Here is a 14,327-nt window from a genome sequence, read left to right as displayed (position 1 = left end):
GCACCTGCTCCCAGCCACCTCAGCACCCTGCTCCAGGTCGAATATGGGATGCTCCCGAGAATCCACTGGAGCAACATTGGACCTGGCCTTGCTAACTACCGAAATCCAAGAGCTGAACCTTGAAAGCCGACTGTTCGATTTTACATGCATTTCTGTCTTTTTCCCCATTGATTTCAGTGGTGCGTAATTGCACACAAATGTGATTGATTTTGCTCAAACTCTAAAAAATTTAAATTAAAATGTACTTACTGTACAATGAAGTTCTTGTTCTGAAAAATTCTATAAAAAACGATTTTATTTATGCAAATTGGTCTGGGATTTATTCTTGAGTGTATGTCTCATTTATTACCTCAGTGAGTATTACAAATGCTTAGCACAACCCTCTGATAAGCGTAACTGCTTGCCCACACTAAGACAAATAGAGCATTAGTATTAGCTTCTTTTGCCTCTGTAAACCACTAAGGGACTCACTGGACTCCTGAACAGTGTACTTCATTTTAGTACACTATACAGAGAGCCTGCTTCCTACAGAAATCCTTTCCTGTGTCATAATCTGTATACTTCTTTCCAGACTAAGAACAGAACAAGGTATCCTAGTGTTTGAGCTACCCACTCAGAGACAGCTTTCATTGCATCAGAGCTGTCCCTTTAACAAGGTTATTTTAGTATTTAAACAGTTCCCCGCCCCTTCATAGGTCACAAGGGCACTCTAGCCACGACGGTCCATGAACAAAGGCTGTGTTCGACATGCAGCCATACTAACGCTCATCTTCCACCCTGATCCTGCAGAGAGGATTGCCAATCCTACTTTAGACCAAGGTATCTAGGTATGGGGTCTCAGGATAACATAAGAAATTGGGCAGAGGGCACGCTTGCTGTGCTATCAGAGTAGTGGTAGTGATAGGTAAGGATAATATGTAATTGTTTATTCTTTACACCATATTCATATTGCTGGTTACTTTGCTGTGTTTTATCTGATTAATAATCACAGCTCATTCGTTCTATGTAAGATTACTATTGTTTCAATATATGCATTGAAAGCATCCTTCATATCTTTCTTATATTTGCCAAGGGAATGCATGAGTAGCTAATGAAAGGGGTTAGATCTATTTCCACAAATCCTTTGGGGATCAGAGTGTCATGTTCAGGGTTGCCAAAATCACCTGCTACCCCTGGAAGGTTAAGGGTTCGGGTGAGGCACTCTGAGCTAGCTAGGAATTGGGCCAGCAGTTTTTGAGGGTGTAGATGGACTCAGTCCCTGCATTCTGGTGTCATGTTGTCCTAATACGGTGTCCTACCTTTTCTAGTGGGAACCATATAACAATCTTATTGCGAAGATTGGAAGAGGAAGGGGTCGCAGGGACGGCAATAAAATGGCTCACCTCTTTTTTCAAACAATGATAGCCTCCAAGTCAATGAAGGGCCAGTTCCTTCAGCCACCCATCATTTGAAGTGTGGTGTTCCGCAAGGCTCCTCATTGAGCCCAATGCTTTTTACTCCGTATGTCCGTCCTCTGTCAGACATAATCTGTTCCTTAGCTTTTTCTATGGCATCGTGTGTGGGCGACACACAGATTATTGTCTCTCTAACCCTCAACACAGCAACCTAATTCCCGTGTACAACAAGTAGCTGACAGGATGGCTGCTAGTTGTTTAAAGGTAAAGCTAACAAAACTGAGGTCCTTGTGGTCAGCATCAAGCCTGGTTGTCACACTCAGCAGCAAGTTCCCCATGGGGGCCCAGGCCAGGAAGCTATCTTCTGGCTGTTTTAGCCTATTACGAGCCCTCAGGAAAATTCTTAGCAGGCTACCTGTCGCGTCCAGAGAGTGGTGGTTAAAGGCCACATTTTGTCTCGCTTTGACTAAGGAAACTCCCTGTATTTGGGGAGTCTACTCTCAGTTATTAAAATAATTCAGGTAATCCTCAAACTTGGCGGCACAAATTTTCTTGGGAATCACCAAGTTTCAAACTGCCTCCCTGGCTCTCACTACTCTTCATTGGTTACCCCTTAGCAAGAGAATTCAGTTCAAAGCGTCATATATGGTCCATCGTGCGGGACATAAAACGTGACCTCGCACCCTTAATCAGCACTCAGATCCCACTGCTTGCGCTTTTTTTTTTGCATTCATGGGTGAAAAATGCTAGGTGTGGGGGCTACTCCTTTGCTTTTCTTGCCCCCAAGCTGTGGAATGACTTGCCCCTTACTCTCAAATCAAATGACAACCTATAAGCTTTAAGAAACTACTTAAGACCCATTTATTTGCTTAAGATGTCAGAGCCATACCTAACTTACCTTAGCGCTGGGAAGCATGTCGGATAGCCATGCGTTTGATAAATTATTTTTGACTTGAACTCCTCATTATTGTTAAAAGAGCAGTCTATTTTGCACTGTGTGAATCATTACTTCCAAAGCCATGCTAAATAAGCCCTTTTGCATAACAATCGCTGAGCAAACACAAGGACTGCGTTACAACCTGGACCTATGTACATCAGGGCTTAAGGTTCTAACTTAATTCAATATGTGGTATACCGTTTTCTTTGCATTTGCCAAAGTTACAGTGTAAATAAAACACTGGGGGGCAGATTTACAAGCCCCTTACGCCACTTTTGGGTCACTTTTCCCATGTTAAAAATGACGCAAAAGTGGTACAAGGGCCTTGTAAATAAGCCCCTGGGAGCCTTATTTACAAGCCCCTTGTGCCACCCATAAGTCACTTTTCCCATGTTAAAAATAACGCAAAAGTGGCGCAAGCGGCTTTAAAATATGCCCCTGGCTATTCATTCTACATGTCGTAAGAGTGACGATGACTGCACTGCCCTCTGCAACTGCTCGCGTTCAGTAATTTTGCAGCTCACTGATGGGCTGCCCAGTCCCACAGTACCACATAGCAACCAAGACACTTTTGAAAGAAGGAAACCCCGGCAAAACATGAGGCCTCATTGTTTCTTAGCTGTCAGAAGAAGCTTTCCTATTGACCTAACGTTCACGGACAAGAAACCCGTTTTTTATGGCCTTGGGCTTCCCGGGAGGCTCTAAACACTCTTTTTAAATGGCCTGGCCGCCTTTGACCTTTTCACATAAAAAAAAAACGACTTCTTGCATTAACCAGGGGGTTTGCAGAGACTATTACTATCGAGAACGTGCCTTTTTAGAAACGTGTAACACTATTTCTGCAGACTTGAGTGAACGTCAAAGGACTGGCTTGTTTGTTACATGTCCTTTGAATTTACTGAACATATGCGGGCTCACGTCTATGGGACAGACGGAGAAATAAGATCTCAGATAGCTATTGTATAATTTTATTTTGTATTGGAGTGCTCATAAGATGAACCATAACAATGTCCAATAGATTAAAATAATTAGGACGCATGAGAAAATACTTCTGAATAAATGGTTCTGACATTACAGTAGGAAAATAACAAGTTTATGAAGAGTAGTGGAAAATAATTTCCTAAATCAGGATCGAAATGCCGTGCTCGAGATAAAGGCACTGCAGAACCATTAGCAACAAGCATTGGTCATGCCAGTAGGCCTGGTTTACAAAGAGTGGCGTATGGTAATGTGCTGCAATACAAGTAAATAGCATGCTAATAGATATGTATTTGTGTGGAAGCAAAGAACTATAGATTAATATTGGTGTAAGTTTAAAAGGACAAGTGACGGATGCACTATCAAGCCAGACCTAAAAATCCATGTTGGTTAATGACTACCCTCCTTCCATCTGTACAGCTGCCACAGAAAAACAAATACATTACCTAGTTGTCTATGAGACTTTACTAGCATTTGAGTGTCATGTGGGTGCCCTATAAAGTTCAAGCGTAGTCAGCTAGATTAATAAACAAAATGATCACAGCTGCTTGGAGGGCAAGCACTTTTTTTTGTGGAAGCACCCGACTTCTGTCTAATTAAAACATGTACTCCTAGCTCCCAACATGTGGGTGGTGCCAAAGCCCCCTTCTAGTGATCTTCACATAAATGTCAGGTGACAGCTGCGCTGTCAAGCCAGACCATAAAACGACCAAAATCTCTTATAATTTAATCACACAAAGACTAACAAGATTTCCAAATTCCAATCTGTATGAAGTTGTTTTACTGACTTCATATCGTCGGAAATCACCTTTTTAATGGTTGTCTATACAGAGGGCCTTATTTATGAGGCCCCTTGCGCCATCCGAACTTCACTTTTTGTGACATTCCCTGGCGCAGAGGCCTGCATGATATTTATCAGGCAGCACTAAGCCACTTTTTTGTGGCTTAATGCTGCCTGATAAATATCAGTCCCTTTAACACAATGTTCTGTGTTAAAGGGGCGTGCAATGGGTGTTGCTGGGGGCGTTCCCAGCAACACCCTGCCCCAGCCCCAACACTGCCCCAGATTTACGAGTAATCGTAAATCTGAGGCAGTGCCAAACGCTTACGCCTCCCCAGGGGAGGCGTAAGGGAGGTGCAATGGGGAGAAATATCTTTATTTCTCCTCGTTTTTCCTTTTTGTACGTGTGCTGCATTCTGCAGCACACATAGATAGAGGAAAAGCCTCTTGTGACTATTTTTGTACAGAAAGGTTTCCCTTCCTGTACAAAAATAATCATCCCCGCAACGCAGGCACCCTTGCACCATTGTGCCAAGGTGCCTGCGTTGGAGCAGATCAGCTCATTATGCGCTGGCGCATGGGAAAAGGACAGGAATGCCTTTTTCTTTTGCCGTAGGGAGGCGCAGCAGGAAGTCCTGCTGCGCTTCCCTATGGCAAAATTTCATAAATGAGGCCCAGAATACTTAAGTGTGATTGTGAAGTTGGACAGACTGAGATACAGTTGGCCTACACGGAATTGCATTTGTCTTCTTTGCCCTCCATTGGAAGAAACACTCAGTTACTTCACAGTCCGGTTACTGTCACAAATCAGAGTTGCTGCTTCAAAGACAGAAATGGGTACATTTTGCTCCAAGTTTTTCACAGCAGCAACCCATTTCTTCATGTCTGTCTGGACGGACACTCTTCAAATTGGCGGTAAAAAGAGACTGAGTAACCGGCATGATGTTGGCCCCAAATGGAAGGCGGTCTCAAACTTGGAAGGAATGCAAGGAGTCCTTAGTTGGAAAATGCATTCAGATCCTGGGAGGAAGCGAAGCAGGCACCAAAACTGCTCCTTTCATAGGCAAAGTGAAGAGGCCAGGCTCTTAGGATAACAGCCTTTACAGTCCCTCTTCTTTTGTTCTCTTCATAGAAGGAAGCAGTAAATCGAGGTGTGCGACATTCATGTAATTTACTTTACATAATTACAAAAAATTGTGCAAATATGACTCAAAATTATCGGAAAAACAAAACTGGCACATAGCAGCATTTTGTGCTAAATTTGAGTGCAAAATACATCAGGGCATTCATTTTGGGCAAGAAATCAATTTTGGAATAAGAAAATGGTGAAAAAAACATAAGTGCAGTGAACAACAGCTGCTTGCTGTAGTGTCTTGCGAGTTAGAAATGAAGGAACCCTTTAGCTCCTGATGGACTCCGTAGAACTGTGAAGAAAGTATTAGAGTGAAATGCAATGAAGGTTGGTTTATAATGTTGAGTTTGCAGTTATATGTAGATGAATAATACTAAGCTCCATGTGTGGCATAGTCGTTAGTGGGTACACAAGCTGGGGAGGACGCTACAACTGGTGACGAGTTACTGGATAAGTAACCCAGTGTTCAACAGTGCTCTCCCAGAGAGTTTGCTGTGGTCCAAGGAAACTGCTCATGCATGCCATGTGTGTGGCAGTCGAAGTACAGAACTGACACTCAATGCATGTGGAGTTAAAGCCAACTCCAATTGCTGTAAAGAAGCTGAAAACAACTAATGCATTGCAGAGAAATCTGCATATCGGTGACCGAGAACTTGTTGGTCAGACTATTCATAAAGGTACCACGGAGCTACGCAATATACAGTCATACGTAACTCAGAGTATTCATGCTGAAGGTGAATATAAACAGACTTTCAAAGAGCTGCTATTGACAATCATCATTGCAAGATAACATCACAATTAGAAAGTGGTAAAGACAAACAGACACCAAAGAATAAACTATTTATTCACCAGAATCTGAATAAAGTGATCCAGTACGACCTCAGCGCCAGGTGCTACAAGCCAGGCAAACCAGAGGGGTGTGCTTACCAAGCTGGTGACAATCCGAAATGAGTGAAGATGTCTTCGGAACTGTGGAAGGCTGAGAGAATGGAGTCAAAGCCTTATGCAGCTTGTCAAAAAAATCATGGATGATCCAGAGGCCAGCATGTCCCAAGGGCTTAGAGATGGCTCACATGAACAGGTTCAAGATAAACAGCCAAAGGAGCCATAGAGACGTCCACCCTCGACATCAGCCAATTCCATAAGTGGCTACAATGCTACCGCTTTTCTGAAACCACCAACACCATTTGATACCACCAAAAAACAAAATATAAGCACTAGATGGACTGCTTGGATAGAGACATTTGATGATTCTGCTGATGCACTTGAAGAGAATGATCTTGCTGGTAATGGTGAAAAAGAAGTCATAAAGAAAATGCAGCGAACTGACCTGTTTGGGGCCACAGTATCTCTTTCCAACAACCTTTTCATGGTGGGAATTACTCCATGAAAAGGCCGTCAGAAAGAGATATTGTAATCCCTACTGCGGTGCCTGCCTAGGCACCACCACCATTCAGGGATGCTGCTCTGACCGCCGTCCAATCGGGATCTATGATCTTCGGGGAGCCAGAGGTCTTGTGTCCAACAGCTTAGGGTCCAACCACCAGTATCAGAATATGGTGGTCAGACTGAAGGGATGTCTTTGGTCAGACTGCTACCAACAGCTGGTCTGGCTGCCAGTATCGTAATGAGGCCCTAAGTTTGGGTGTATCATTCGCTGCCTGCAGAAAAACTTCAAGATATAATTTGACGTATCGTACAGCCACTGATGAATGCTTTCAATTACAGCAGTGATATCTTGGTTTTTAGAGCTATATGAAAAGAACACGATAAATCTATTACACATGTATGTAATTTACTTGCTGAAGCAGGTTTTACTTTTATTGAGTTCCATAAGACAAAGCTAAAAATTCTTTGGCCATATCTTTTCTGAAGGGGGAGTATGATGCCAGATCTTGCTAGAGTACAAGTGCTGTCAAATGCTGATCCCTTAGAAGAAGATTCCCTGGTGCATTTATTTCTTGACATGGCAGTTACTATTCCAAATACATACAGGACTTTGTCCATGTAAGTACTCAGTTGAGAGATTTGACGAAAAAGAATGTTTCAGTTCATTGGCACATGAATGAGAGAAATACTTTAAAAGAATTACACAAGCCATTGAGAATGCAACTGAAATGGCAAACTTCAATTGAAAGCTCCATACAGAAGTTGCTAGCCCATTAAGTTAGGCACTATTCTAGCACAGCACATTAGACACCATAATGCCAGAAAGAAGATTGTGGTATATGCAAGTAGAGGTTCGTCCTAAACAGAATGTGCTTACTCACAACTTTGAAAAGAAAGCTAAGCCATGGTGTGGGCCTTTGAATATTTCCAGGTATTCCTGTAGAGAAAACCTTTCACGCTGGTAACTGATCATCAAACTTTACAGACTATATTCTGCAATACAAAGGCCAAAATGCCTCCTCAGATTGAACAATGGGGACCATGGTTACAGGAGTATAATTTTAACATTGTGCATTGTCAAAGGAAGGATGAGAACCCTGCTAACTACTTTTCAATAGTGCCCTTACAAGGTCACGTACTCCATCCAAGATGGCTGAGGCTTCTATCAACTTTCATTAGCCCAGATTATCACTGACACAAGCCATGATAGTGACATGTTAAAGCTCAAGGATAGAACAACACATCAGTCCTGGAACCAACACTCTCAAACCCTTACCAGTGATGGTGTATACCGAAAATACAAAAATGTCAAGGATGTACCATCCAAACTCAGAAAGAAGTTATACTACGAGGGTAGAGAATTCTGATTTTGGAGAGTCTGCGACAGAAAATAATTTAAGTGGCCCATGAAGGACATCATGGAATCATTGCCCCAAAACAAACTCTCCAATACTAAGTCTGGTTTCCTTATCTTGATGACAGGGTTGAAACTAAATTAAAGTTCTGTCATCTATGCAACTGCCTTTCTACAAAAAATTCTCACCACACCTTGAACATGCCAGAACTCCCAAAGCATGCATGGGAGAGAAGAGCAATTGACTTTTCTGCTCCACTCGACTATGGACATCACCTGCTGGTGGTTATAGATGAATACACACGATTTCCATTAATTGAAGATCTTTCATCTACTACTCAAGAAAGAGTCATTGAAAGACTAGATGCCATCCCTGTGACATCGGGTATTCCAGCCATAGTAAAGTCCGAAAATGTCCCACCTTTAAACAGTTGAGAGTTTGAAGATTTCCTAGAGCATTTGAATTTAAAGCATAAGAAGGGCATATCTTTGTAGCTGCAGGCCAACGGACTTGTTGAGCATTTTATAAGTACACTAAAGAAAGCAATGCAGTATGCTAGTCTTGAGCAGCTCAATTTCAAAACTGTGTTAAATTGAGCCTTGAGATCTTATTGTTCGACACCACGCTCGACCACAGGTGAAAGTCCTGCGACATTGAATTTCAGGAGAGCATAATGAACATCAACTTACCTCAGTGAACCAATCAAAGAAAGAAAGATGAGAAGGCAACTCAGGAGAAAGACTTGGTGAATAAACAAAAGATGAAAACGTCTGCTGACCAAAGATGATGTGTGAAGTACATTGTCTTTAAGTAAGAAAGGAGTTTTAGTGGTCGCACAACAAATGCGGAGAAGGAAATCTGATGCTCCTTTTGAAGCATAAACTTTTCTAGTGGTGGCTACCAAGGGACACATGGTGACTGCCCAGAGCCCTGGGTACTCTACTACCAGAGACTCTTCTTATTTTAGGCACTTAAATGATTGTTCATCAGATCTAACTGTTGAAGGAGAGACTGGGTCTGAAACATCAGTTACTGCTGTTGCCTCTACACCATTGATGTACATCCTGGACATTGGTGATGACAGCTCCCAGTTTCCATGAACAAGATCATGTCAAACATTTAAAGCACCAAAAAGATTGATTGAAGAGATTTAATTGTACATGTCTATCCATCTGTCTATATATTTTGTAAACATGTTAAACTTTTTTTTAAACAGTGGAGGGGATGTAGTGCCTTGTGAGTTAGAAATAATGGAACCTTTTTGGCTCCTGATGGACTCTATTGAACAGTGACAAAAGAGTTTCAGCACAATGCAATGAAAGCTGATTTAGAATGATGAGCTTGCAGTTGCATGCAGACATATAAAGACGTGTAATACTAAGCACCCTGTGTGGCATAGTCATTGGCGGGTACCCAGGCTGGGGGGCACACTACACTTGCTTTCTGGTTGTTTGCCTTGTTCGGGTGTTCTTTTACTAACATGTATTGTAATTTCAGGAATTTTACATAACAATTGAAATGCTGAATTCAACTAAATTACACAAGACTATGCCCGCATATCATAACATTTCACCCAGGCCTTTAAATTGTCTCCTCCATTAAATTGACAGTGCACATGACACTCAGCAGGATGGAAAAGGAAGATAAAAGGAGGAAGAAGTGTGAAGGTAACTCCTAGTTTACATTGTGCTTCATAAGAATCATAACACCTAGCACACAAATTTATTCGGGGCTGATTACAAGTCAGGTGCTTGGAAGAATGCTCAGTTGGGCTGGCTCTAGCAAATTTTGGATAGCCATGGTATAATGAAGTTTAAACCTGGCATAATGCTAGTGCTTGCAAAATGGCATAATGTTCTTTATACCTGGCATAATGACGGCCTTTTATAACATATTCAGAAAATTCTTGACTTTATGGTGCCTGTCTATTTTATAATGATGGGAAAATCCTTGCAACACAGTCCACATTCCTATTACCTAGATTGTTAACTACCTATAGCGTATGGTATCCATCTACACATGCCATTTCCACTGCATGGCTCACACCTTAAAAATGCTGCCTTAGTAATGATAATCGCTTGCATACTGTGGGGATGAGAGTGGAAAAGAAAAGCCCTTCTTGGCTGTAAAGAGGCAGGTGTGGGACTTTCCTTGAGTTACTTTAGTTGAGTATGGCCTTTCTTCACAGACTTAACAAGATTGCTGGCAAAGATAAATCTGTACTCAAATTCAGCTGTACTGACATGAAGAGCCTATCAAGGCATTACGGAGCTTTAAAAACGTTTGGTTTATTAATTCTAATTTTCATCTTCCAATTGCTTCAGCTGAAAAGGCTGAAAATACAATGGGCTTTTCTGGGCTTCAAAATATTGGTAATAAGCTCATGGTTCAAGAATCAATTACAGAAATATCTCAAGAAGAAAAGATAGTACTGCCAATATTTGGGTATCAGTGATATTGGTCTGTTAGACACCTCGTGGTCACAGGCATAGTTCTTGATTTCAATACTTCTTACTTGGAGTGAGAAGTTATTGTGGGTGTTAATGGTAGGATGGCACCCGGCTCTGCTGTAATATGGACATTAGCAGAATGGAGATAGCTATGGGCATTCTGTGACCATCCATAGCACAACAGTGTCCACACAATTCATAAAGCTAAAATTAAGGATTGCGGTTTTGTGGCATGCTATGCACATCCGTTGCTCAGTGTTGATCAACCCTGGCATAATGGTGTTCCTGGCAGAATGGTGGTATTTATTTGCAAAGTGTGAGTATTCACGGTACAATGGTTCCCATCTCTGCTATAACCATGGGATGTTCGTGGTAACTTTGAGCACATTGTAGTCATCCATTGCATGATGGTGTCCACCTGAAATACTATAGTCTCTGATTTCATGTTGGTGTTTCCAGGCACATTGTTGACAACTCTGTTATGATGGTGGATAGGTGGGCTAATGTGAAAAGTAAGGGGGGAAGGGGAACACGAAAGGTGAGAACGGAGACAAAGGGGGCATTCTTTCTGGAACGTACTGGGAACCAGAAGGTCACAAAGTGTTAGCAAGTAGTCGCGGCACAAGGCTGAAATCAGGGAAGTGAACAGCGGAAGGAGAAAGTCTTTTTAATGGGGTCCAACAATTTTGAAGTTACATTGTGATACAGTGTCTTTATGTTTTTCATCCAATGTATTAAAGCTGATGTTTGTGTGATAATTAAAAATGAGTTTGTGATAATTGTTGTTTTTGTGGCCTTGGTGCCACAGGCTACTTTCTGCATTGGCTATTATGACGTCAGTGGAGGCATTTGTTATGATTGTTATGATTGTTAAGGTCTGAGGCTAAGATAGATGTAACCACCAGGTTTCTGGAGGTGGTAATTTGTGACAAGAATCATTATGTAGATTTGTTGTGTGACAGCCTGTTGTGGTGGTGATGTGTCCTGAATGTAATGGGTTTTGTTATTTTGCTTTCACTAGATGTGTCTAAATGCTGCTTTTTTTCAGGCTAAAATCAGAAAGTTCCAATAATGTTCCTGTACTAAACAACCATATACCACTGTAACAAGCGAAAAATGAGGGGATAAACAAATACTAAAACAGTAAATTTGGCGGCTGAAGGCTGAAACCTTATACGTTTATGAGTAAATACCGAAGGTAGGACTACAACAATACATATATATATATATATATATATATATATATATATATATATATATATATATATATATATATATATATATATATATATATATATATGTATATATTCACTGAAAAAAACATAGGTTTCAGGCCTTATATAGTTCGGAATTAGCATTTAAAAAACCTTTGAAATTCACTCAAAAAACTATGGGGCATATTATCAAGGGGGTTTATCGCCGCTTTTTTGGCTTTAAAAGCAAAGAAAGCGGAGATAAAATTATGTCCCTATTACCTAGCTGTCGCTAACACCAGTTAGCGACAGCTAGTAGGAGATAGCGACCATCTTGGGCCCCACTTTGCATGTAAGTGATATTTATCACTAATGACATTCAAAGTGGGCGTGCCAAAATGTTAGAGACTGGAAACAGTTGCTAACATCGCTATCTCCTATTACCAACTTTTGGAGATATTCACGCTAAGCGTGAATATCTCCAAAAGCTAACACCTGCCCTGAGCAGTTCTTAGCCATGTTATCCAATGGGAGGTGGATAACATGGCTGAGAGCATTAGCTCGGTAATGCATGAATATCGCTGAATTTTCAGCGATATTCATGCATTGCGGCCGATTTTTATCGCATTTGCGATAAACGTTGGTAATACCAAGGTTTATCTGCGATAAAAATCGCCGCAGCTCAGCGGTAAATTTTTGTCTCTAACCAAGCAATAGCGATAATTATCGCTATTGCTTGGTAATATGCCCCTATAAGTTTTAGGGGTGTTATAGTTAGCTGGACATTTCATTCATACAAAACCATTGAAATTGCTCCTATATAGTTAGTGGTACTAACTGTATTTCGCTCACCTGCAATACACTGCTGATGATGTCACGTATTACATCATTCATGACATGGTCAGTGACATCACTGATGACATCTCATATTAACATCACTGATGACATCATCCAGTGAATGTGGTTTGCTTCGTTATTTAAATATGTATTGTATATATAGCAATTTACATTGAAGAATGAGTGGATATATAAAAATAAATATTTGGATGGAGGATTTAGTAGCAGTGTAATTGATTGTTTACTTTAACAATTTATAGTGTCTCATTAAATATAGTGGATAGTGACTAAACTGTGTGAATATCTGTATCACTTTGTCAGTTGTTGTGTAAACTGGTTCTCCAGTTGGTTACTAGCTATGTGAAAGTCTATATTAGTTATTGATTAGTTAACTGAGTATTTGTATGGGAGAGTGAATGTGTGGGTGGATCGGTGGGGGTGTGTGACTGCCGAAGATGTGTGAATAGTTGATTCAGTAGATATATGAAGTTAAAACTACATGTTCTAACAGTTGTTTGGGTGAGTGAATATCTTTATGGGTGTGGTGATGAGCAAATATATTTCTCAATGGTACATGTCCAACAAACTGGAAAAATAAAAGGCAGTGTATGTGTCAGTTGTTGTATATAAATAAGTATACATAAGACTCAATGATTGTGTGAGTGACTATATGGATAACTGTATACTTGTAATAATGATTTTATAATACACTAAGTCTGACTTACTATCTAAATGAATAGATGAAGTAGTGTTTGTATAAGTGTGTAGCTAAGTAAGTATGTAAGTATGATCCATTGTTTGCATAAGTGAGTAGGATAACTTCATATGTGAATAGGTTGTGTGCTGTGTGTAATGTCGATATAGATGTATAAGTATTTTTGATAGTGTTCTCTTGTTCATTGACAGCATGTATGAGTGAATCTACAGGTAAGCGATTAGATGTGTGTATACATCTAGGAATCTCTCAGTGGGTTTTTAGATACTTGTATTGCTGTGTCAATGGATTCAAATATGTTACTCTGTATTTTACAAGGAGTGATGAAAGATTTTACTAGTGTATGAAAAGGTGTATGTGATTGTCACATGGATGATACCATCAGTGATGTCATCAGTGATGTCATTTGAGATGTCATCAGTGATGTCACTGACCATGTCATGAATGATGTAATATGTGACATCATCAGCAGTGGATTGCGGGTGCGAGAAATATAGTTAGTACAACTAAGTATCTAACTATATAGGAGCCATTTCAATGGTTTTGTATGAGTGAAATGTCCAGCTAACTTATAGTTTTTGAGTGAATTTCAAAGGTTTTTTTAAATGCTAATTCCTAACTATATAAGGCCTGAAACCTATTGTTTTTTCAGTGAATTTCAAAGGTTTTTTAAATGCTAATTCCTAACTATATAAGGCCTGAAACCTATGGTTTTTTCAGTGAATTTGCAAGGTTTTTTAAATGCTAATTCCTAACTATATAAGGCCTGAAACCTATGGTTTTTTCAGTGAATTTCAAAGGTTTTTTAAATGCTAATTCCTAACTATATAAGGCCTGAAACCTATAGTTTTTTTAGTTAATTTCAATGGTTTTTTAAATGCTAATTCCTAACTATATCAAGCCTGAAACGTATGGTTTTTTCATTGAATTTCAAAGGTTTTTTAAATGACAATTTTTAAATGTATTAATTGGTATTTTTTTTATACTGATTTACTACATTTTTGCTGGCAGGTGTTCAGAGGGCATGCCCCATTTTTACAACACTCTGCAGCGCAGCTCCATGGCGCTTACTGGAGATACCTGTTGGACTAGTTCCCTCTAGGGGACCTCTGGATTGAACAGGAATTAATTCCCCAACTTAAACTGTGCAAACGCTCCCTGTAGAG

At 40.3% G+C, this 14,327-nt stretch overlaps 1 protein-coding gene across 1 annotated transcript in view; it reads left to right on the top strand.

The window, feature by feature from the left end:
• The first annotated feature begins 8,166 nt into the window (after positions 1-8,166).
• The window catches only part of LOC144763589 (protocadherin-8-like), a 79,973-nt gene continuing 73,812 nt past the window's right edge, over positions 8,167-14,327 (top strand). The window contains 1 exon segment of the mRNA XM_078649326.1: positions 8,167-8,350. Coding sequence (XP_078505452.1) covers positions 8,167-8,350 — 184 coding nt within the window.

This window comes from Lissotriton helveticus, chromosome 1_1 (assembly GCF_964261635.1).
Source record: "Lissotriton helveticus chromosome 1_1, aLisHel1.1, whole genome shotgun sequence".
Taxonomy (NCBI): Eukaryota; Metazoa; Chordata; class Amphibia; order Caudata; family Salamandridae; genus Lissotriton; species Lissotriton helveticus.
Note: the sequence above shows the minus strand (reverse complement) of the source record. Positions and strands in the feature narration are given on the sequence as shown.